The 22456-nt window shown below is 40.3% G+C and overlaps 1 protein-coding gene across 1 annotated transcript; it reads right to left on the bottom strand.

The window, feature by feature from the left end:
- Positions 1-17225: 17225 nt before the first annotated feature.
- LOC138402675 (uncharacterized) lies at positions 17226-21503 on the bottom strand. Its single transcript, XM_069500249.1, has 5 exons — positions 20314-21503; positions 19806-20043; positions 18967-19133; positions 18096-18480; positions 17226-17876 (listed from the first exon to the last, which is right to left on the bottom strand). Exons 1-5 carry the CDS (start codon positions 21420-21422, stop codon positions 17226-17228), a joined length of 2550 nt encoding a protein of 849 aa, XP_069356350.1. The 5' UTR covers positions 21423-21503.
- Positions 21504-22456: the final 953 nt, after the last annotated feature.

Here is a 22456-nt window from a genome sequence, read left to right as displayed (position 1 = left end):
AGTGGGAAGGCGATGATGATGATATTTTATACTTTTTAGTAATACTTTTTTAACTATACTAAAAAGAAAAGATTTGGACACTAAATTTTGCTCAAAATATTATTAAATAGATTATGCCCGCGACTTCGGCCGCGTGGATTTAGGTTTTTGAAAATCCCGTGAGAACTCTTTGATTTTCCGGGACAAAAAGTAGCCTATGTCCTTCCCCGAGATGCAAGCTATTGCTGTACCAAATTTCATCAAAATCGGTTGAACGGATGAGCCGTGAAAGGCTAGCAGACAGACAGTCTATTAGTATGGATTTGAGCCACGAGGCATCGCTCGAATAAGTGGGAGTGCTTTAGTTCATTTAAACACGAACTAGGAGAGGCTTCGAAATAGAACTAGCTCTTAATTGCAATCCCACGCGCGAAGGCATTCGTCTCTTCGTTATAAACTTGAACTATACGAGTAGGTACGAGCAGAGCTACATTAATGAATGAATTCTCAAATTGCAGGTACTAGCTGAGTTGCCCCGACTTCAAACGTGTTTTTAATATTGCCTAGCTTGGTAATATGCCACTAACTGCCGAGCAAAGTGTCTTATTAAAGTAGAGATACAAGAGTTTATATCTTGACTCAGTGTTCTTTCTTTGCCCGCGTTTGGGATGACCTCTGAAAAATAGAGTTAGATATACCTCATAAGCATTAATACCTATAAAAATGCAAAAAAGTGGTAGGTATTGATAATGGAAAAAAATATTGAAAAAAAACCGGCCAAGTGCGAGTCAGGCTCGCGCAATGAGGTTTCCGTACTACAGTCGTATTTTTTCAACATTTTGCACGATAATTCAAAAACTATGATGCATAAAAATAAATAAAAATCTATTTTAGAATGTACAGGTGAAGACCTTTCATATGATACCCCACTTGATATAGTCACATCACTTCGAAAGTTGAAAATACTAATTATTAGTTCATGACCACAATTTTTTTTTTGTGTGATCTAACCCTAAATTCACGGTTTACAGATTTTTCCCCAAATATCAGCTATAAGATCTACCTACCTGCCAAATTTCATGATTCTAGGTCAACGGGAAGTACCCTGTAGGTTTCTTGACAGACAGACAGACAGACAGACAACAAAGTGATCTTCCGTTTTTCCTTTTGAGGTACGGAACCCTAAAAAGTAAAAAATATCTTAAACAAAAAAAATAGAGGTAGGAGGTAGGCGTAGGTTATTAAATTTTTTTAAACAGTGTTCTTTCTTGCTTTCTTTCTTCTTTCTGGGCTGGTTACTGCACTTGACGTAGTTGTAGAGTTAAAATTAATGAATTAACTCTCAACATATTTTTTAAAAATAACGAGGGAACTCTTTGATTTTTCGGGATAAAATAGTTTGTTAGTTTGGCGTTGGTCTATGTTTAAGAATGCTTCTTTTCTCTATCTGCCGTCTGTAGCATTGCCCATTGACTCAGTGTTATATCATGTACATTGTACACATAAGTAGGTATAAGGTATATAATACGATCCTTTACAAGTTTAGATATTTAATATCCGGCGCAACGAGGCCAAATCTTCAATACGTGGAGCTGTATTTCATATTCAGAAAATATCGTACCCATTTACAAGTAGGTATAATATGTAAGCCAAAAGATTTAATATAATTTGAAGGCATTCTCAAAGATCAGATAATAGCTAGAGTGAATCGGTATTTTCTAACTAAGGACATACTAGCTCCCAGATAAACCTATGCTGGCATCCATGGCATCCATGGGCGAAAATAATTGGCAAATGTTTTCAAAGAAGTTATGATTCCTGTAGGTACGTAGAAACCGCAGCTATCAGTACCCTTGTTATAAATGCGAAAGTGTGTTTGTTTGTTGGTCTGTTGGTTTGTCCTTCAATCACGTCGCAACGGAGCAACGGATGACGCTGGCCGCTTCGCAGGACGCACCCCCTTCCACGACTTAGGGTGAAATCTATAGAGGACACTCTGACTTTGCTTAGACTTAAGACAGATGTATAAACGCCAACATAAATCTGTCTCGTTTTAACTCAATCTTAAGTCTGAGCAATAAATAAATAATAAATAAATAAACGTTCATTCGCTGGAATGTGGGTACATATAGGTGTTACATCAGTTGAGTTGCCTGACACATTCTACCAGATCCTGGTGTGCAAATGGTTAAAGAATATTACAATTACATCAATTTTTTTTCTAGTTCATTACATTTACGAAATCATAAATTTAAACATTACTCAATCAGATAAAATAAAATAAGTATTTCCATGTCGTAGTTAAAAACAAAATAAAATATACAGTGATTACAGAATATAAACCAGTCATTTCAAAGTCAAAGTGCGCTCTATAGATCTCACCCTTAGGCTGGAATCTATAGAGCGCACTTAGACTGTGCTTAGACTTAAGACACTGTTAAAACAAGACAGCGTTATATCACTGACATAAATTTGTCTCGTTTTAACTCAATCTTAAGTCTGAGCAAAGTCAAAGTGCGCTCTATAGATCTCACCCTTAGTGTTAATATGCATGGCTAAGGATTGGAATACTTTTCCGTGATCTGTGTTTATCAATTACAATCTGGCTATAGATCTTCTAGGTAAACACGTCTTATCTTAGACCACATCATCGCTTTCTATAAGTCAAGCTTATGCCTATAATGAATAAGAAAAAAATCATTTTTTTTAGAATAGAATAGAATAGAATGTTTTTTTATTCATGTAAACTTTTTAAAAGTGCTTATGAATAGTCAGGTAGTTTTAATTTACCACTGGTTCGGAATGCCGTTCCTACCGAGAAGAACCAGCAAGAAACTCGGCAGTTGCTCTTTTTAATTCTTAATTTTTCAATTTACAATGTTATTATACCGTACTATACAAGCCATTGCAGCCCCGTGCATTGCTGGAGCGAGTCAAATCGAAGCTTTTCTATCGTTTACATAGTCTGCGACTGTATAATATGCTTTTTTTAGGAGCATACTTTTAACACATTTTTTAAACTTGTGTAAAGGCAAGTCTAAAATTGCTTGTGGAATTTTATTATAAAATATTACACTCATTCCCACAAATGACTTTCCCACCTTCCAGAGGCGGAGCGCAGGAGTGCAGGAGGAGCATTAAAAATAGGTATTCAGTTCAAGGTTAAAGAAAAGTTTATAGGCAGGTCACCTTTCTACCACTGTACCTACCGCAAGACACCGGGCGAGTTTCCACCCCTATGTCGTCAACATTCCATCTTCGCGTACGAAACGCTTTGCGTCATCATCATCCCTTATACGCATCGCTAGGGTCTGGAATACTCTTCCTAGATCAGTGTTTCCTGCCAATTATAATCCGGGTATCTTTAAAACAAGAGTGAATAGGCACATTCTAGGCAAACGCGTCCCATCTTAAGCCACATCATCACTTCCCATCAGGTGTGATCGTGGTCAAACGTGCGTTTATAACGAATAAAAAAAAGTTTACTGGTAAGTCCACCGACTAAACACGTAAACGTTGAGTCCTAAATTGCGTGGTGCCATTAACAGGAATTTATCCCCACCTCACAGCCCGAGGGGGTTGTAAATCGAGTGCCCGTTTAAGAGGCTATTAGGTGCTCACTAACCATTCTACGGAGTCTATACAACTTTATTGAGAGGTGAAAACAATCAAGTAAAGAGGCAGTATATATAATATCTGTCCCGGCTTTACTCACGTGTTTAGTCGACAGTCCCAATCGCGACGCGTGCGCGAACTGTACCCGTAGTACAAGATTTTACGTCTCACCAAACCAAACCAAATTCGAGAGTCGAAATACTTCCGCGTTAGAGTAAAATGGACCTAAACAGCCTTGAATTGAAGTCAAATATTCAATGCCACTGATTTTAATTTCGCAATGTTTCCGCTAGGAGCGCTGGCTGTAGAAGTGTAGACAAACTTGAGCTTTAAAACAAGGCGTTTAAGATCCAGTTTACTGTAACGCGGAAGTATTTCGACTCTCGAATTTGGTTTGGTTTGGTGAGACGTAAAATCTTGTACTACGGGTACTGACTCCCTTCAAAAAGGACCCCGGATGGGTTCAAAACTAACGACGACTAAACACGTGAGTAAAGCCGGGACAGATATTATATATAATGGAAATCACTCACGATAGTTTAAACGCTAAAGAGGCAGTGTTTATATTATAATACTCAGTCAGGAGTCAGTGAAGTTTATTGGGACTTGTGAGCTTCTTCGCAGGCCAGGGCACGTTGGGGTGCCAGCCATGACAACAACGTCTCCTATGACTAGACAACGGTTTAGGTAGGGAATTAGGTAGGGTTTAACTAGACCCTACCTAATTCCCTACCTAAACCGGCTACTCCATCCCCATACCGGTCCTAGACCAACCAGCTAACCTAGCACACCACAACCTAGTACTATAACCTCAACCAACTGAAATCACATTAGGTTACAACATCAATTCTAAACCTACAGCCAAAATCATAGGCCTTCCTTTTGGCTTTGCCGTAGTCGGGTAAAAAGTAACGTAGTGCAAATAAGATGGCCTGCCATGTTAAGTAACAGTGAATTGCGTGTCGCCATTAATATAAATTTAGTGTCACGCTGTGCCCCCCGGGGTCTGGTTAATCGAGTCGTCGTTTAGGACGCTAATCCTAAGACGTAGTGCGTTAACTAGCTGTGTAATTTTGTCGCCAACAATTACATGTAACGTGTACATCCTAATTCCTAATATCCTAATCCTAATACTAATCTATACTATATATACTATACTATATCTGTACTATAATATTATAAAGAGGTAATGTCGTTGAGTTTGTTTGTAGGGGGTAATCTCTGGAACTACTGAACCGATTTTGAAAATTCTTTCACCAGTAGAAAGCTACATTATTTCTGAGTGACATAGGCTATATAATATACATCAGAGAGAATCAGCTATAATATTATAAATGTGAAAGTGTGGATGTTTGGATATTTGGATGTTTGTTACTCAATCACGCAAAAACTACTGGACGGATTTGGCTGAAATTTGGAATGGAAATAGATTATACCCTGGATTAACAGATAGGCTACTTTTTATCCCGGAAAATTAAAGAGTTCCCACGGAATTTTTAAAAATCTAAATCCATGCGTACAAGGTCGCGGGCATCAGCTAGTAAACAAATAAAAATATGAAACTAATCACTAAAAATTTTATATTTACCAAAAATATACGCCGTCTCGCTGAATGGCAAGATTCAACCGTTGAGTGAAATAAGCAGCTCTTGGGTTACCAGACGCGTAGACCAGTTTCAGAACCTTATAGGCATGGACAAATCTAGGAGAAAAAAATTATTAGGAAATGTAGCATAGGTACATTGCTGAAAAAAACAAGACAATTTGAGACAGGTCGCTTGCAATGCGCGGGGCGGGGCTACAGTTTATACAATATGGAATAGTCATAATACAGTTTAACGAAAGGCATAATATTGTAAATTAATTTTTTGTAAAAAAGGCACCGCTGAGTTTCTTGTTGGTTCTTCTCAGTAATTAGGGCATTCCGAACCCGTTGCCAGATCTGAAAAGGACTTTTAAAGGGTGACGTGCGGGTGTGCCGGGCGTCCCCCCGCCTCGTACCCCGATTGCCATGTCGACCAGTCGCGTACTATACTTACATTATACATGAAGGGTGCGTTTATGCACCCTCTAATTACAGCTATCTCCGCCACCGCTCCAAATTTTTCGTAAGTCCGTTTAGTCGCACGGTAGCGCGCTCCAGTCAGTGGTCACCCATACCGCGCACTTTGGCTGCGCTCAACGCGCTGCTGAAGGAGTCCTCTCGCTGTGACATATTTGCTGACAAATGGGCTGACCTCATGGGTCAGATTTTGCACTTTTGTGAAAATTTTGCTTTTTAAAATTTATAATTTTAACAATTTTTGTATGTATGTTTATGTTAGTTTGTACTCGTAGTTTAATTAGTGTAATTGGCTTTATGGCCGTTCTAATTAAATAATAAATAAATAAATAATAATAATAATGAACACTGAAAATAATTAGATCTTTTTTGAGCAGTTTTGTGATAATCGAGTTACAGATTACAAAAGCAAATAAACACTATTCGATCCTAGGAGCGAATAATAAAAGTCTTTTATTTCAGAATAGCTCCAACAGGACAGTATAAATTATAAATCTTCCCAAAACCTTTTGTAAGATACGCAGTATCTGTGTGCATAGTATGAGTTTACATCTCACCAACGCGACGTCACAGTTCACGACAGTTATGGAACTTCTAACAAAACATGAGGCTTCGACGTCACTGTCAGTACGCTTAGTACGTCTCACCAGTTGCTAGAATTCGAGAAGCGAAACACAATAGCGTCAAAGTAAAATGGACCTGAAGTCAAAAATTCAATGGCACTGATTTCAATTTCACGTTTCCGTTTAGAGCGCTCGCTGTTGATGTTTAGACAAACTTGAGCTTTAAAACAAGGCTGTTAAGATCCAATTTACTATAACGCGGAAGTGTTTCGACACTATACTATCAACGTTAATGAGACATAAAATCTCGTACTAAGCGTACAGGCGTCAAATGTATGGCTGCCGAGCCCTGTTTTTCTATGATTTCACGTCACCATAGATTTGACATATCGTCGATTCAGCGGCCCTACCGCGGTTGTTTGACAGCTACAATGTCACGATCGCAATCATCTCTGATTGGTTAATGCTCACTCACTATTGGCCACAATGCATTGTTGCTCATTGTTGCAACAAGAATCGCACAAATTCAGCCAATCAGAACAATTGAGATTGTAATAATGATTGATGCAGGTTTTAGACAATCGCCCCGCAGGATCAAACCAAGAGTTCCCTCACTTTAATTCACTCTGCCAACGTTGATGGAATTCGATCGTCGAAACAATTTAGCGTTAAAGTAAAATGGGCCTTATAGTCCCCTCTGTAAGACACTATACGGCATCTCGTGAACAAGATTATTTCCTTTGGTAGGATTGATCCGTAGGACCCAGGGAAGTATTTAAGAAGTGGAACCATCCAGATTTTTGATGTAAATTAAGCTTTCAGTCTGATCTTGATACCTACGGCAGGCTATTATAGGCCAAGTTTAGTATCATTTTCGAATAAATTAGGGCTGATTTATCTATTGGCTGGATTCCAGTTATCTAGTGCCCTCTACTTGTCTACGTCTCATAACTATCTGCATGACAAACTTTAGCCCGCTTCGTCCAGTAATTTGAGCTGTGCGTTGATGGATCCGTCACTCAGTCTGTCAATCAGCTTTTCCTTTTATAAACATAGATAGAAGATAAAAGAAGAAGATTAAAATAATCGAATTCTATTCGAACTCAAACTCGAACCGTGTTTTCGAGTTATATCAACGTTGGTGAGATGTAAAATCTCGTACTAAGCCGGAGCCGGAGGCAATTCAGTTTCATTGTTCAGTTCTTAGTATTATTGGCTGGGGATTCCAGTTATCTAGTGCCCTTTACTTGTTTAATCGAAATGGGAAATGGCAGTTCACAGCGTCACCCCTAATCCTTATGTCTAAGAGGATAGAGACCAAAGTTCTCGGACGGATTTGGATAGAAAATTGGAGTTACATCGAGTTGATTGTGTTGGAAGTGTTTCTCCAATTGTTTTGGTGTCAACGGCTTTCGCGCGGATGGATTGTAAAACGTATTATTTAAGCGTTTTGTAAGCACAGTTTTACAAAACATTGCTGTACTCGTCGCTAGCATTTTGTAAGCACAGTTTTACAAAACATTGCTGTACTCGTCGCTAGCATTTTGTAAGCACAGTTTTACAAAACATTGCTGTACTCGTCGCTAGCGTTTTGTAAGCACAGTTTTACAAAACATTGCTGTACTCGTCGCTAGCGTTTTGTAAGCACAGTTTTACAAAACATTGCTGTACTCGTCGCTAGCGTTTTGTAAGCACAGTTTTACAAAACATTGCTGTACTCGTCGCTAGCGTTTTGTAAGCACAGTTTTACAAAACATTGCTGTACTCGTCGCTAGCGTTTTGTAAGCACAGTTTTACAAAACATTGCTGTACTCGTCGCTAGCGTTTTGTAAGCACAGTTTTACAAAACATTGCTGTACTCGTCGCTAGCGTTTTGTAAGCACAGTTTTACAAAACACAGCTAGCTATACTCGTAGCTTTAGTTTTGAGTTTACGTAATAGAGTCTTGGACTGTAGTAATAAAACGATGTGATTTTTTGTATAGCGGTAGTTCATGGGGCTAGAATTCATTATTTAAGAGAATAATTTAAAAAAAAAACATGATTTTCAATCAATGAATTCAAAACTTAGCCTAAGGCTTAAACTTAGGCTAAGTTTTGAATTCATAAAAGTCCATAATTTTTCAAGTTATTAATTATGAACGAAAATTGGATTTGGGTTTTGCCCATCCCCCCTCTTTTATTTCCAAAAATTAGATTCCAGCGAAGCCAGGACGGGTCGGCTAGTGTAGGAATATCTAGAGAACGTAACCGCAAAAACGAATTTCAGTTGCCAAAACTGAAATAAATTTGCCCAGAGCTCATTCGAGTGTTCAGGCAATCGAATAAAACATTAAGATATGGTAGAGGTCCGGGTTAGAACGTTAATCAAAAAGGGGGGACTTGACATCAGGTATCGATTTTTGTCCTTTCCTGTGATATTATAAACTGGCTCAGGCTCGCGACTTCGTCTGCGTGGACTTTCGAAAATCCCGTGAGAACTCATTGATTTTCCTGGATAAAAAGTCATCTTTATCATTCTCCAGGTCTTCGATTATATCCGTGAAAGAAATCAGGTGAATCCGTTGTTCCGTTGCAGCTTAATTGAAGGACAAAACAACAAACCAATAAACCTACAAACAAACACACTTGCGCAAAGTCTTAAGCATCACCAATTTTACGTTAATGTTGAAGGAGAATATCGTGAGAAAACCTGCATGTTTGAGACTTCTCCACAATGTTCTCAAAGTTGCGTGAAGTCTGCTAATCCACACTTGACCAGTACTAGACTGTGACCTCATTTCTTTTCATTCTGAGTAGACTCTTGGTCAGTAGTGAGCCGCCGAATAATCACAAAATATATCTAACAATAGAGGGAGTGCCTTCCAACATGATTAAATGATAAGCAAGCTTGGGCATGAGTTGCTTAACGGCTTTGTGATAGTTCTAATAAGTTTCAAAAATTTTGTAAAGTGGTGATAGTAAAAATAATACCCGGCTGAGTTTGTTGTGGGCTCTTCTCAGACCTGGGCGCGTTTGGAACCCTCGTAGCTTTCGTTTTAAGCACGTATTAATTATCACCACTATATCATCTTACAAATTAAAATTTTGACCATCAGTAAGCGTAAAATTTACCTATTCTGAATAAATAACTTGAGTTTTTTTTTTAACATCAATGGAAATAATGATGGTGATGGATCTGCCTGTTAATTTGAAGGTAGGTATATAAAACTCGAATCAAGTATTTTGTTATCACCAATTTTATGATCCGAGATACGAATGGGTATAAATATTACGAGTATTTCTTCAGCATACAATGATGGATTGTAAATATTTTTTATGTTTCCAATCCATCTGAATCCAGTAGCTCATCCATCACTTAATGATTCGTTGACGGAATTCAAACACGTTACTTTATATGAAAACAATATTTATTAACCATCTTCATTATTATAATAACACTAGCGGATACCCCCAGCTTCGCTCGGGTGGGATTTCTGAAAATGTTTTCTTGTCAGTTATGAGCGGAAAGAAGTTAGTATACAATGAACCAAAAGCTTAATTTGCTATAATCCGCTGAAACAGATCAAATCTGTATGCTGCAACATGCAGCATGCGACATGCACCGCCCGCCCTCCCGCTGCTAAACATGCAGGAAAAACCAGCCACCTGGCAAGCAATACGCATACACTACCACCACTCAGCGCCACACAAATCCCAAAACACACTCGACGCACGTTTCGACCCGATACCACCCACCACAATTGCAAAGTCAAAAGTCAAAGTGAGGATGCTCCGGTGTTGGTGCGAAACGTGAGTCGAGTTCACTTCATTGGCAGGAGGATGGCTTTGACACGGGACGTAGCAGTTCATGAGGTAGGGGACGCCTACGCCGTAGCGTCGCCGTGCCGTAGCGCGTTTCATTTGTTTCACTGTCGAACCTATGGAAACTCAAAGGTCCATGCCCGGGTGAGAACTTACGCAACTGTGGATTGTAAGGTAAGGTGGATTTTGATTTAAAATTTAATTTCCCGACATAAAAAGTAGTCTATATCACTATTCAACTCTATATCCATGCAAAAAAATCATGTCAATCCGTTGCTCCGTTGTTGCGGCGTGATTCAAGGACGTTGATACTAAAAACAAACGAACTTTCGCATTTACTACATTAAGTAGGGATTCGTAGCAAAACCTTGTGACAAAAAGGTCTCTAAAGTACCTAGTCCCCAAATAATACGACATATAAAATATAAAAATGGGAATGTCAGAGGTTTAAGGCCTATTTATCAAAGGAACGAGCTCTATCATACTATATTTTTCTTTTTATGTGCGTCTGTACGTTTGATTAGAAAAAAAAACAAAAGGTTCTTTGAGATTCTGACGTATGATTGGCGTGCCTTTCTTACTTTGTAGTGTTTTGCCTGAAATCCTTTGCCTTTTAACATAAAGACAGTTCTATCATTCGATGATTTTATTAAGACTAATCTTTAGCCAAAGATTCTCTTCACGTCACCCTGTATAGCAGCAAGCATTGCTCCCAAGTTGTGTTTGAAGGTGAGTATATGGTCATCATCATCATCATCATCGTGATCAATCCATTGTCGGCTAAGTACAGAGCACGGGTCTCCTCGCAGAGTGAGAAGGGTTTGGTCATAGCCTACCACGCTAGCTATGTGCGGATTGGTAGAGGAGTATATTGTACTTTATTACATTTCATTATAGTAAGGGAACTTCTAAAAAAAACGTTGAGGCTTCGACGTCACTGGTAGGCGTCAAATGTTAGTACATTTGACGCAGGCAGCCCCATTTTCTATGATTTTACGTCACCATAACCTAACATTTGACATATCGTCGATTCAGGATCAAACCGAGAGTCCCTTTTTCTAGTTCACACGGGTATTATGTCATAATATCAACCCACACATATAAGGTTAGACGCACAATTGGCTTCTATTAACCAAGCAGCAGTCGTTCGGACTATTTAGGTATCTATTGCCAAAGCGACTAACCAGCACACCTACTTATTTTTTTGGTTGCCTAGCAGTTGATGAAGCTCCTTACGCTGACAAAACTGTTTTGCCGTTTGGTCATTGAAAGAGACAACATAGATGGCGGTTGGCATACGCGTCTGTAAAGATGCAAAGGTAATTATTGCAAGTAGTTGGCTGAAGCAGAGTTTTTTAAGTCGTTTTGTTTTGTCTAGCGTTGACATTAGTCACGTATAACCAGGCTCGCTTTGCACGTGTTTTCTTACGAAATTTGGTCGTGCAAACACATACAAAAAGTTTCGAACAATCCCAACTTTTCAAGTAAGTACTATATTATTATACTCACACTAGATACGAGTTATGTTAAGCGCACAGTACGAAAATAAACCGTTAACTAAAAAAATTGTCAATCTGTGAACCATCAGAATACAAAAGCATCCTTGCAAAACATAAAAATACGGTGTGATGCGATTTTGTTTTGTTCCATGGCAGTATGATATTTGCTACCTGTTTCGTAGTGCGATAGTAAAATCATGGCTCGCGTAGCTGTTTCGTTTCGCGATTTTCTCGCAGTGCACGTTTAGCCTTAACGACCAATCTTGTATCGAATCACATGACCACGTGAGCCTGGCCTTGTTGTAACTTGTAGCCAATGTGCGGTCGGCCTAAAGCCAAAGTTTCTTGCTCCTTATTTAATAATATATTATGTTATAGCATTGTGTATAAGTAATTGCTCCATAAGAAAGGCATTTGTCTCGGTTAATTAGTTTGTGGTGTTATCAAGTTACGGTAACTTTGACAACGCAGGTGAAGCACACGAGCGAAACTATTTGTGGAATATTGGAAAATAGGCTCAGGGAAATGTTCACCAAATAAACCTTTGCGAGGATAAAAGGGAGCTTTATGTGTAGTATTTTCTTTTTGCCTTCTGTTTTTACTATTTTCACGAGAAAATTGAATGTGGTTGAAAATAGAAGATAATGATTAAAAACTATTGCGGGCAGGCAGATGATATAAAGACCAGCAGACTTGTGTTGTACAACTAATCTAAAGGACTTACTGACTGACTGACTGACTGACCTATCAACGCACAGTGCAAATTACTGCACGGATCGGGCTGAAATTTAGCATGCAGATAGCTATTAGGACGTAGGCATCCGCTAAGAAAGGATTTTTGAAAATTCAACCCCTAAGGGAGTGAAATAGAGGTTTGTTTGTGTAGTCCACGCGAACAAAGTCGCGAGCATAACCTAGTGTGATATAATGTACAATGGTAGAGTGGCATAAATTATTTACAGATGATTGTAGCTTCATCATGATCAACCCATCACCGGCTCACTACAGAGCACAGGTCTCCTCTCAGAGCGGGCTTCTATACTAAGAAATATCATGCAGTTTAGGAATGGGTAACCTTCAGATTGACATGTACAGTTATTATAAAAATTCTAACTAACGGTAAAAATTGATTAAACTATGCAATTCTTCTTCATTCTTGGGATTGGATCTTGCAAGCGGCTGTTACTGAAAAAAAAAACACTGTTTAAAATGCAAAATAAATGACTGACTGATCTATCTACACACTACTTGACGGATCGGGCTGAAATTTGGCATGCATATAGACATTATGACGTAGACATCCTCGAAGAAGTAATTTTTGAAAATTCAACCCTTAAGGGTGTAAAATAGGGGTTTGAAATTTGGATAGTCACGTGGATGAAGTCGCGGGTATACGCTAGTAATGTTATAAAACAGTATCGTAAGCGTATAAAAACCTGTTTATCCCGAAAGTTTTCCCAAAATAGTAACATTTCAGCGACAATATTGCCCTAAAGCGGCGGATATGTGGAAATGCTAGCATCCTTTGTAATGCGAACTTGCTACTATGTAGAGGCATTAGTTTCCTCGGTTTCGTGAAAAATAGAGAACAAAAAACATATACGTAGCTCATTAAAAGCAGTATGCACACATTAGGTCATTATTCTATCTAATTCTAAGAGAAAATTGTGTTAAAAAAATTAATTGTATCTTCAACCTAACATGCCGTTACGCGATATGCGTCCCAAAACTGGTTTTGGGATGGGATGGGATGTTCAAAGAATCAAGTTTTAGCCTCAAAAACTACTTTTTTTTTACGTATAATAAATATTAAAAATATTATTTATTGAATTTCGAGAGCTAAAACACGATTGACACAATTTAGCTCGACAGATAAAAATCGTGAATTTTCCCCAAAATACACATTTTTTGCACAACCATTAGGAGAGAAACCAGTTTTATTCGATTGATCACCACGCGAACGATGTCGCGGAAATCAGCTAGTTTATATGTCAAGACTCTACAACCGGTTCAGAGAGTAGAAACTTATGAAAAATCAATTTAATGGCAGAAGTATATTCGTTTTCTTCGTAAATATTCGACTTTCAGTCATATTTAGCTTTGCAGACGAAAGTTTCTTTCTTCTAAGAAACCAATCTTACAGTACGCGGCCGAAAGTAATGTACATCGACCTTTTAAAAGGAGATAGCAGATTTGTAGAGTATCTCCGTCGGTGAGACCGACAAAACGTCATATGGGTATGAGTGACAGAGAAATCGCTCTACAAAGCCGAAATGTCATTCTTAAGGCAGATGTACATTACTTTCGGCCGCGTACTGTACTTAGAAACTTTCATTTTGACACACTGAAAGTTTTACACTGTGTGTCAAGTAGCAGCGGCACAAAGGATGTAGAGTGGGAAGGGGGATGTAAATTAACGACAGCGCGCCGCGGAATTGTTTCCTCTTCGCATTGAGGTGTTGTCACATCTCGGCTCACGTACCAACAGGAAACGACCTGATTTTCAGTTTCTACCCCTCCACGGAGAAACAATGGATGGGTAATAAAATCCTACTAATAATATTATAAATGTGAAAATGTGGATGTTTGGATGTTTGTTACTCAATCACGCAAAAACGGCTGAACGGATTTGAATGAAATTTGGAATGGAGATAGATTATACCCTGAATTAATACATAGGCTACTTTTTAACCCGGAGAATCAAAAATTTCCCGCGGGATTTTGAAAAATGTAAATCCACGCGGACGAAGTCGCGGGCATCAGCTAGTTTAATCTAAAATCCTAGCTGATGCCCGCGATCCGTTGCTTTGTTGCGGCGTGATTGAAGGACAAACCAACAAACCAACAAACAAACACACTTTCGCATTTATAATATAGGTACTGGTAATATGGGTAATGATGTCACCTTTACATAAGCGACCAAGCTCTTTAAATAAAGATAAAAAAGCTAACAATGGAGAGAGCTATACTCGGAGTTACTCTACGTGATCAAATTAGAAATGAAGAGATCTGTAGGACAGCTAGAGTACGCATAGCACAGCAGGTGGCGAAGCTGAAGTGGCAATGGCACATAGTTCGAAAAACCGATAGACTTTGGGGTCCCAAGGTGCTGGAATGGCGACCTCGCACCGGAAACCGCAGCGTTCGAAGACCCCCTACTAGGTGGACGGACGACATTAGACAAGTCGCAGTGAGCCGCTGGATTCAGGCGGCGCAAGACCGTGGCGTGTGGAAGTTTTAGAAAATTGGTCTACCAAAATAAATATTGTTGAAATTTTGAATAGATATAACTACTTGCTTACAGATAATGTTAATGTAAGTCGCGGTGGTAAAGGTTAACGATAATGGTGATTTCATTTAACCCGCTATTTGTTTAGCCGTGGCCTTAATAAGGCTCGAGATAACACTGCGGATAGATTTGTTGATAAGAATCCGCCCTGCGGTGGTAATCTAAACTTTCCTTAAATAAGCCCTTTGGGGGATTCTTGTGGTAAAGGGCTTTTCATTAATGAAATTTTTGATTGTAGATAGGGTGCTGATTTTTCAAATTTGTGTTTAGCCACTGAAGTTTTGATTAGGATAAGCTTTGACAATATAATTCGTCAAGTTGATTGCAAGTTAAGGATATTGTTATTGTCGTTGTAGCTGTCCACCGCTGGACATAAGTTTATTGTGGCATGCACAGTGCCATGACGGTACAATAATCTGCACTAAGTAATCTAAGTATGCATACTTGTTTAATACTTTACTAATATTATAAATGCGAAAGTGTGTCCGTCTGTCTGGTAGCTTATCGCGGCACAAAAGTTAACCGATTTTAATGGAATTTAGTACAGAGCTGGCTTACATCCCGGGGACGGATTTCTTATCTCGGAAAATCAAAGAGTTCCCACGGGATTAGAATAGAATTGAATAGAATAGAATATTTTTACTCAAGCAAACTTTTACAAGTGCTTTTGAATCGTCAACTAGAATAATTTACCACTAGTTCAAAATGACTTTCGGTTTCTCAAAATACCTAAATCCACGCGGACGAAGTCGCGGGCATCATTATAATCTACTATTACCGTGGTACACCCATAGTTTACCAAATAATATGGTATATGGTAATATGGTATATTTGACGACCTCCCTGGCGCAGTGGTGAGCGCTGTGTTCTTAATAGTGGGAGGTTCCCGGGTTCGATTCCTGGCAGGGGTTTGGAATTTTATAATTTCTAAATTTCTGGTCTGGTCTGGTGGGAGGCTTCGGCCGTGGCTAGTTACCACCCTACCGGCAAAGCCGTGCCGCCAAGCGATTTAGCGTTCCGGTACGATGCCGTGTAGAAACCAAAGGGGTATGGGTTTAATAAAAACTGCCATACCCCTTCCAGGTTAGCCCGCTATTATCTTAGACTGCATCATCACTTATCACCAGGTGTGATTGCAGTCAAGGGCTAACTTGTATCTCAATAAAAAAAAAAAAAAACCTAAGAGAAAACGTAATTAATACTACGCCGCGCCTCAAGGGCACCTGTCAGACTCAGTGTCAGGTGTTTGCCCTCAACCACTTACCCAGAAAGATAATAAACGTATAATGCTCTACAAAGCGCAATATTATATGCTTCTATATCTCTTATTATTTAAATATCTTCTTCTTCTTTTCGCGTTGGTCCCTCAATTTTGAGGATCGTGGCTCCCTTGAGATATCACTTTATTCACGATGTTACGCCATTTTTTTTTGGAGGCCGTACTGAAGGCATTTCAGAAAGCTAGGTCTTATTTAAGTAAATATGACTAATATTATAATTCTTATTTTATATTATACAAGCGACCCGTACCGGCTTCCCTCAGTGTAGATTATTAAAATGTTATACAATGAACGAGAAGCTTAATTTGCTACAAATCCGCTGAAACAGAACAAATCTGTATGGTGCTACATGCAGCTTGCGATATGCACCGCCCACCCTCCCACTGCTAAACTCGACGCACGTTTCGCCCCAACACCGGAGCATCCTCAAGAGAGGTAGACCTTACAATCCACAATTGCAAAGTCAAAGTGAGGATGCTCCGGTGTATGTCGGGGCGCTACGTGAGTCGAGTTCACTTCATTGGGAGGAGGATGGCTTTGATACGGGACGTAGCAGCTCATGAGGCAGGGGTCCTCCTATGCCGTAGCGTCGCCGTGTCGTAGCGCCGCCGTGGCGTAGCGCGTTTCATTTGTTTCATTGTCGAACCTTTGCAAACTCAAAGGTCCATGCCCGGGTCAGTACTTACGTCACTTGGTAAGGAGCCAGCTTTTATCATCCTTTCCTCTCCTCCAAGATAAAACAATATAAAACTAAAAGACATTGGATTGCGAAGTGTCACAAATAGCATTAATTGTCGGAATTTCTCTTTCCTTTTATTGGCATTGGCGTCGCTCGCTTCCGCGCTCAGATCTCGATATAATAAATTCTTATTATATATTCCAGGCTTTCCCTTTTTTATTTCATCATTTTGCTCAATTTCCACGGAGTTTTATATTGGAGAGACATTTTCTTTATCTATGCATAAAACCGTAAAAGATTTATTTAATCTATAAGAATATTGATATACCTATAAAATATGTAGGAATCATTTATTTGTTAATTAATGACAATGACATTGTTCTCTTTTTATAAACTAAGAAAAGAGGTTTACATATGTCACACCTCCCTTCTTAAACAATAACTTCCCTTACTATCTTAACTATATAAATCATCGATGCCAAAACGTCTTGGCGGCCCTCGTTTACGAACAGACTCGCGAGGCGCCCTGTTCACCACTGCTAACTCGGGCTGCTGGCTAGTGCTGGGCTCAGGCGCCGCGCGACCGGGCGACCAGGAGCTCGTCTCCCCGCCGCTCTCCTGCGGCCCTTCCTCGGGTACCGAGCTCAACGCCACTGCCACCATCGCGCCCCTGGACCGTCCCGCTGCTGATGGTCTATCACCAGTTTCAATGTTAATTGAATTACCGATATTTGAATTAATTTCCGAACATTTTTTTATCTGATCGACATGTCTAAATATCTCAGTTCCATCTCCAGTACGCAGCTTATAATTTGTACTCCCGCTTCTTCCTATGACATCCCCGTTTAACCATTTATTGCCTGTTCCGTAGTTTCGGTACCACACCCTACTTCCGACCTCGAACGATCTCTCAACTCCTCCCGCCGCAAACTCTTGACGTGCCTGGGCAGATCGAACTATATCCTCCCGTTCCGGCTTTAGCTTATCCAAACGCGTGCGTAATGACCTGCCTTGTAACAGTTTGGCTGGGCTTTCTCCTGTCGTGCTATGCTCGGTATTCCGGTATAATAATAGAAAACGACATAACGCTGTGTCTACGTCTACCCCCTGTATAAGAGCTTTCTTTATTACTCTTTTACAAATCTTAACCGCATTTTCCGCAGCACCATTAGACGAAGGATGATACGGCGCTGAAAAAATTTGTTCAATCCCGTTCTGACTTAGAAAAGTTCCAAACTCCACGCTTTGAAACGAAGCAAAATTATCACTAACTAACTGCTTTGGAAGACCAAATCTAGCAAAAATATCTCTTAATTTATTAATTACAGTTTTCGCTGTGATGGAACCCATCTTTACCACCTCAATCCATTTGGAACTAGAATCGACTACCACCATATAAGTAACCCCCGCTATAGGTCCCAAGCAATCGATATGCAGTCTTGTCCACGGGCGACTCGGCCACGGCCACATGTGCGGTGCGTGCGCCGGCGGCGCGTCGGCCACTGCGGCGCAAACCTCGCACGCGCGGCACATCGCCTCCAACGCTTCATCTATTCCCGGAAACCATACGTAGCTCCTCGCTAATGCCTTAGTTTTAACTATCCCCATGTGCGAGTCATGAAGTTCCTTCAACACTTTATCTCGGCACTCAACGGGTATTATGACCCTATGACCCCACATGAGACATCCTAGTTCGCTATATAACTCCTTCCTACGATTGAAAAATGGCCGTAATTCTTTTATTTCTACCTCCGTGGGCCAACCGTCCCTAATGTAACTTAATACTCGTCCCATGATGGGATCTCGGCAAGTAAATTTTTTTAATTCTTTATAATCAAGTAATAAAGCTTCTGAAGCAAAATGTAAATACGTTTGCTCGGGACATTCGCTCATTTGAGATTCACTATTTTCTCTATGAGCTTGTATCATCCTTGACAAACAATCAGCTGTATTTTTATCAGTACTTACATATTCAATTGAAAAATCATATGCCGACAAAATTAACGCCCATCTCTGAAGCCTGCTAGCTGTCATGTTTGGAATACCTGACTCAGCCCCAAAAATGCTCACTAAAGGCTTGTGGTCCGTTCGTAATATAAATCGGCGCCCATACAAGTATTGGTGAAACTTTTTAACGGCAAAAATAATTGCAAGAGCCTCCTTTTGTATCTGACTATAATTTATTTCCGCTGCCGACAGCGATCGGGAGGCATAAGCGACCGGTCGCTCGCCCCCGCCGATGTCTGCGCCTCGCTGCGCTAACACCGCGCCTATCCCAAGCGCACTCGCATCACATGTCAATATAACCGGCTTATTTACATCGTAATGCGCTAAAACCGCAGAGCTCGCCAGTAATCTTTTAACCTTATTGAATGAATTCCTTTCTTCTATCCCCCAATACCAACTATGATTTTTCTTTAGTAAATTATATAATGGTGATAAATTACTACTTAAATTCCTGACAAAACGACCGTAAAAATTGACCATCCCTAAAAATGATCTTAATTCGGAAATATCTTTTGGCTCCGTTAAATTTAAAATAGGCTTGACTTTATCTGGGTCAACTCGAATACCTCTATCCTCTATTACATACCCTAAATAGGTTATTTGACTTTCGAAAAATGCACATTTTTCTTTTTTAATTTTAAAACCGCAATCCTTCAGCCTAGTAAGTACTCTCTTTAATGTATCCTTATGCTCATCAAGTGAAGAGTTTGCGATTAATATGTCATCTAAGAAAGTTACCACATTCGGAATATCTTTAAACAAATTTATCATTATCCTTTGAAATATGCCCGGACTTGAAGCTAACCCAAACACTAATCTATTGTAACGGAACAGACCCCGGTGAGTATTTATCACCGTAAATTCTTTTGACTTATTATCTAACTCGATCTGGTTATACGCTTGTGAAAGATCGATTTTACTGAAATACTGACAACCGTTCAAATTGGCCAGTAGATCTTCTATTTTAGGAACTGGATATTTATCAACCGATAAAAAACGATTCAACGTAGCCTTATAATCGGCACATACCCTAATGGCACCGTTAGGTTTGTTCACAATTACAAGCGGGGTGGCCCAGTCCGACGTGTCAACCGGTTCGATGACACCGGCGCGCAGCATCGCGTCCAGCTCGGCGTCCACGCGCTCCCGAAGCGCATAGGCGAGGGGGCGCGCACGACAGAACACGGGCACGGCGCCCTCCCGCACGTGCAGCGTGGCGCGCCCGCCCGTGTAGCGCCCGAGCCCGCCGTCGATTAACTCACTAAACCTGGAAAATATTTCCTCCACGTATCTATTCTTAACAAACTCCTGTACTCGCAAATTATTAATTTTGCACTTAGGCACGTCAATGTTTAATTCCGCTAACCATTGACGCCCTAATAATGACGTCGTCCCATTATCGATGACATATAAATCTAATACCTTCATGCGATCTTTATACCTCACTTTAATTGAGATATACCCTAGAGGTTTAATTTTTGTGCCATCATAAAAAGTTAACGTTAACCGACACGATCTTAACGGTAGGTATTTGTACCTTTCAATATACGTCTGCTTGCTTATACATGACAATGCAGAACCAGTATCAATTTCCATAACCAAAGGCTTCTCGTCTAGTAATACTATTATGCTAACCGGCCTATAGTCCCTTAGCGACATCTGATAAACAGTTTCTTCTTCGTTGACGTCATCCGAACCGACCGACTCCATCCAAGCCGGGTCTTCGTCCCGCCAGTGGTTCGTGCCCGCCGTGTTCGGGCCCCTCGACGCAATGCCCGCACCCTGATTTCTACGCTGTGCTCCTGCTCCCCAACGCATTCCGTAGCTGCGACCGCCGCGCCGCGATCGGTTATAGCCCCTGGCAGCATTTTGCCCTGCAGATCCTGCTCCTGGGTCATCAGGAGATCGTCGTCGCAAATGCCCGATCCGTCGGCATCGGCTGCACTCAAAAAACTTATAAGGACAGTCATCTTTACCATGCCGCTGATCCCCGCATCGATCGCATGCACTAATTCGAAAACGATGTAATGATTTTGATGAAGTTCCGCTGACACTCGCAGCTGCTTCTCGTAGCGTCTCTCCCGTCTTCCCTGGTTCCGATTTTGGTCTGCTGATACCTATTCCGACTTCCACTGCAAGTGCGTTTTTCTCCGCGGCTTCGAATGTCGTAGCCAACCTGACTGCGCGATTAAAATCTAAAGTCTCTTCGGCAAAGAGTCTTTGACGAATGACTTCACTCTGTAAGCCGCACACTAACTGATCTCGCAAATTTTCGCTGAGATTATTTCCAAACTCACAAAAACGTGATAGTTCCTTCAGTTCTGCGACATATTGTGAGACCGAAGTTGATTCTTGCTGACGATACTGCCTAAATCGAAAACGCTCAGCCAATATTGATGGTTTTGGTTGTAAATGTTCTCCCACTATCTTCACTAACTCGGCAAAAGTTTTATCACCTGGTCTAACCGGGCTACAGAGGTTTACCATCAGCTCGTACGCCCTGTCCCCGACCATCGATATCATAGTAGGTACCCTTAAGGCCTCTTTCACATCGCCCACTATGAAATACATTTCCATCCGCTCGCAGTATGATGCCCAGTTCCCACTCACGACATCGAATTCCCCTAATTTCCTGGGAGAAACCATCTTCACTTAATTTTCCATCCAGTCGCCACTATAAAATATGTAGGAATCATTTATTTGTTAATTAATGACAATGACATTGTTCTCTTTTTATAAACTAAGAAAAGAGGTTTACATATGTCACAATACCTAAGTAATATCTCGTTGAATTGCTATTTATTGTAGCTTACATTAGACCGATATTAATTAGCTAAGTAACTAACTGAAGTTAATATTATATTATTACTAGCTGATGCCCGCAACTTCGTCTGCGTGGAATTAGGTTTTTTAAAAATCCCTTTTTCCTTCTATATATTTAGATATAGTAGAGCATAGACCCTCACATACATACATAAACTAATACTTTAACATAATACTAGTTAACTAAGTATTCTTCTTTTATTTTCGCTAAAACAAATCAACGTTAGATTGCGACTGGCTCGATCCCCGACTGGCTGTTAATAAGTTTAGCTCCGCTTTCATTGAAAATTTCAATTTCATTTTAATAAAAGGAACCCTAATGAAACGCAGGGTTTGCTTCAGTGCCTCCATAAAATTCCTAATCCGAAAACTGTGAAGACGTTAATACTCTGAATCGGTTACAATGAACTTCCACTTCGCTAATATTCAAAGTTTTGCGACTTCTAGGAAGATTTGAATTGAAAACTATAAATACCTACAATAACGTACGAAGCGATTAACATCCTCGTTTTTAATACGGTGTTTGGCAACTAGTCAAATCAGTAACTTTTTATCAAACGTCAAAACGCGCGCTTAATATGTAGTATTGACTCCAAATGGCCTACTTTTTTTTTTAACGCTGGGAAATGCATTTACGCACCGCCCCCCCCCCCCCCCTCCTGGAAGCCAGCCAGCTAACCAGCCAGCCAACCAACTGGAGGGAAGGTATGTGGGACTCGCCGGCCGAGAGGCGACCGGAATACCCACTAAAACCCAGCGGCACTCCTGCGCGTCGCCTGGCGACTGGGTCACGGGAACGCCGAAGCAAACCACCGCGACCCAGCCAGCGACGTCCGCCGAAGCGGACCCTCCACCTC

Source organism: Maniola hyperantus, chromosome 8, assembly GCF_902806685.2.
Source record: "Maniola hyperantus chromosome 8, iAphHyp1.2, whole genome shotgun sequence".
NCBI lineage: Eukaryota > Metazoa > Arthropoda > Insecta > Lepidoptera > Nymphalidae > Maniola > Maniola hyperantus.
The sequence above is the reverse complement of the archived record's forward strand: the minus strand, read 5'-3'. Positions and strand labels throughout refer to the sequence as shown.

Coding starts and splice junctions, on each gene's coding strand:
- LOC138402675 (XM_069500249.1), bottom strand. CDS start 21,422: ATGGTTTCTCCCAGGAAATTAGGGGAATTCGATGTCGTGAGTGGGAAC. Junction 20,044..20,313: donor AAGCAGACGTATATTGAAAG/GTACAAATACCT, acceptor AATATTTTCCAG/GTTTAGTGAGTTAATCGACG. Junction 17,877..18,095: donor GTTCCATCACAGCGAAAACT/GTAATTAATAAA, acceptor GCTCTTATACAG/GGGGTAGACGTAGACACAGC.